The sequence below is a fragment of the Pan paniscus genome, chromosome 2, assembly GCF_029289425.2.
Source record: "Pan paniscus chromosome 2, NHGRI_mPanPan1-v2.0_pri, whole genome shotgun sequence".
NCBI classification, from domain to species: domain Eukaryota; kingdom Metazoa; phylum Chordata; class Mammalia; order Primates; family Hominidae; genus Pan; species Pan paniscus.
In genome coordinates, this window is record NC_085926.1 from 23849280 (window position 1) to 23852801 (window position 3522).

Sequence of the window (3522 nt, forward strand, 5' to 3'; positions counted from 1 at the left end):
ACACTCGATTATATAATAGTAAATTCTGTGATGTAGGTAGACAGGATGTCTATGGGACCTGATGTAACGGTCAGAAAAAAGCAGAAATAGACTTCTCTTCAAATTTTGTTCAGCCTTTTGGGTGTAGTCATTGTTTGCTAAGTATGTTGTTTAATTATCTTTATGTACCCATTATGTTGCACTTCAGTTTTTAAGAGGTATTTATGATTCTCAGTATTTTAAAGCTTACTTTGAGGCAGTGTAGTACTACCAGCTAACACAAGAGGTCAGCAAACAATTAGCTATTCAAACTTGGAAATGTTAATATTTAAAAGATTTAAAATTGCTAAAGATGAAATTAGGAAGTACTGAACTTACCATCAGTGGACATAACATTTTAAATGAAATTGACACAGTCCCTGAGATGGTATCAATGAACACTTTCTAATCAAATTTATTGTCTATCTTCTTGACAGCTTTAATTAAAACTGCTTTTAGTCACCTTCTTAAGGGTCATTCAGTTGAATATTTAGTAACAAGTTTGTTTGCTGTTTAAATATTGTCTGTCACTTGTTTTTTTTAGGTTACATTTCGGACAAGAATCTATCATTGTAATATTAACAGTCAAGGTGTTATTTGCTTGGACATATTGAAAGATAATTGGAGTCCAGCACTAACCATTTCTAAAGTCCTCCTTTCTATCTGCTCACTTCTTACAGACTGTAATCCTGGTAAGGTTCATAATTCTTTACTTTGTTTTATTCTTCCTTACCTGAAAAATACTTGTTTCCAAAAGCTTTCAAAGGACAAAACTAATTTTTCTGCACAAGTTTGTGAATACAAAAACTAATCGGCTTCTCAAAAGAAAGTTTTAATCAAGAGAAGTTCAGTCTACTAGTTGAGACACACAACTTCATTAATCAGTATATTCTAGCAACAAGGTATTTTAAACTGAAGACTGACGTAAGTTTGCCTTGGGCTTTTAGTTTCAATTATTCTTCCTCCTTTTTTTTTCCTGTTGCTTAATTTCCCATAGAGTTCTTATAAAACAAATCAGACACTTCTAAATGTCGGGTCATCTGCCTGGCAAGCCTCACCTGTGCCTCTGGGGTTCAGTGAGCACGTGCCCCATAGCTGGTCACTGAGATGGCACTCAATTTTGAAAATGGTAGTTGTTAAATACTTAGTGACTATTGAATGGTGACTTTTTTGGGACTTCATTTCATTTAAAAAATATTTTTCTGTAGTCACAGCTACTAGGGTGGCTGAGGTGTCAGGATTGTTTGAACCCAGAAGGTCAAAGCTGCAGTAAGCCATGAGCATGCCACTGCACTGCATTCCAGCCTGGGTGGCACAGCGAGACCCTGTCTCAAAAAATATATATATATACACATATGTATATATATATACACATACACACAAATATATTTATTTTCTAGGTAAACCAAATATAAATGTATTAAAGATCCTAAGATTCAGAGAAATACTATACTTAATTGGAGGTCCAGGTTTTGCCTGGCAACCTGGCTCTTTAACCAGCAAAGGTTAATAGTGTTGCACTGCAACAGCCCCGAAGACTTCACAGTATTCACAATGCCGTTAACTGGTGACATTGAGCTAAGGGTCACATGAACACAGCTGGATGTTCATTGTAGTCTGAAGCCTTGACCGTTCCAGTCTCTACTGAACTCAGCCTAACACGTAAGAGTAAAGAAACTCCAATAGAGTGTTGTTTGTTGGGAGAAAAATGGAATGAACTAAGATAAAGAAAGACAGACCAGTACACTAAAGCCTAAGCATTCCCTCTTCCCCCCACGTTATGTTTTTTGAAATTTTGATGGAAAAATATCCAGCATGGTGGAGTGGTGTTTCGAAGATGGGTTTGATCACACATACTTTATTGTACGTATCTACCCAAGCTGTCACTATTCGCTAAAGTTTAAAATGTTCTTTTCCTTTCTCCAAAGTAATCTACATTCTTTTCTTCCAGCCGACCCCTTGGTGGGAAGTATTGCCACTCAGTATATGACCAACAGAGCAGAACATGACAGAATGGCCAGACAGTGGACCAAGAGATACGCTACATAAATTGGGGTTTCACAATTCTTACATTATTTGTCTGTCACAGAAGAGAGCTGCTTATGATTTTGAAGGGGTCAGGGAGGGTGGGAGTTGGTAAAGAGTAGGGTATTTCTATAACAGATATTATTCAGTCTTATTTCCTAAGATTTTGTTGTAACTTAAGGTATCTTGCTACAGTAGACAGAATTGGTAATAGCAACTTTTAAAATTGTCATTAGTTCTGCAATATTAGCTGAAATGTAGTACAGAAAAGAATGTACATTTAGACAGTTGGGTTCAGTTGCTTGTAGTCTGTAAATTTAAAACAGCTTAATTTGGTACAGGTTACACATACGGCCATTTATGTAAAGTCCCTCTAAGACTACATACTTTTTGTTTAAAACAAAATTGGAATTTGTTTTCCCTTCTTGGAAGGGAACATTGATATTTAACAGAGTTTTTAGAGACTGTCATCTCATATATATGAAATGGACACGTGGCTATAAAACACCATATAAGAGATGAGTAATGCGTTTTATTTTATATGCCAATCTACTTTGTTTAAAAAAGGTCTGAATCAGGACTTGTGAAAACCTGTAGTGAAATACCTTAAGCTGTTAACTGTAAGGCGTGGAATAGGAGTTGCTCAGTGGATTGGTTCTATGTTGTGGACTACTTAAGTCTGCATTTGTTACTGTGCTAATAAACAATATTAAAAACCACCTAATAAATACTGCTGTGTTCATTTACTTTTGCCTTTTGGTTGCCATTTGCAGATTCTTCTGAAATCGATAGGTATCTGCTTCTAAAACAAGCAAGCTAAAAATAATGCATATTTAGTAGGTATTAGTTACCTATATTAGGATCTGTACTTTACACAGCTGTAGATGAGGTATCCTAGAAAAGGTTAAATAATCTACCCCATTTAGGCTTCAAAGACAAACCCTACTGCATCTTTTTAAAAGCATTTTCTAACTTGCAGATGCTGTAGTAGCAAGTACATGAGAAATGGGTTCCGTCATGGATAAATTGGTACACTGCCTTAGGGGGCATTTTGGCAGTACCTAAGTATACACATGTCATGACCCAGCAGTTCTGTTTCTGTATGTCTCTTTCAGAGAAACTTATCCAGATACACATACATTCATTACAGAATTTAAAAAGAATTGGTAACTGTACTAATGTAGACTAAGTTGCATTAGTAGGAAACAAAGCAAACTGGAAGGTACTTATTTAAAAATCATTATGAAAGCATTTGTCCATCTATGTAACATGCATGGGTGGGAAGCTAGATTAATATTCAATAACCGGGGGAAAAGGGTAAGGGGTGAGTTAGTGTCTGAGTGGTAATTTTTTTTACCAAAAAATGAATTTATGATGAGAAATTTTGAAGAATTATACTGTAGCAGCAATAGCTGATTTGTAAGTATCGTCTTTTATATGTAGTAGTTCTTCACTAGAGCTCATGAAAAAAGTATTCCA

The 3522-nt window shown here is 35.5% G+C and overlaps 1 protein-coding gene across 4 annotated transcripts in view; it reads left to right on the forward strand.

Annotated features, from left to right (window-relative positions):
* Positions 1 to 2771, forward strand: part of UBE2E1 (ubiquitin conjugating enzyme E2 E1) — an 83691-nt gene extending 80920 nt beyond the window's left edge. For 2 of the 4 annotated variants that reach the window (XM_034955969.3, XM_003826163.7), the window contains 2 exons: positions 563 to 710; positions 1970 to 2771. In XM_034955969.3, the coding sequence (XP_034811860.1) occupies positions 563 to 710; positions 1970 to 2067 (246 nt within the window). In that variant the 3' untranslated portion in view covers positions 2068 to 2771. Of the gene's footprint in view, positions 1 to 562 lie in introns of all 4 variants that reach the window. The other 2 variants (XM_063602729.1, XM_008951639.6) reach the window with 2 other exon arrangements.
* Positions 2772 to 3522: the final 751 nt, after the last annotated feature.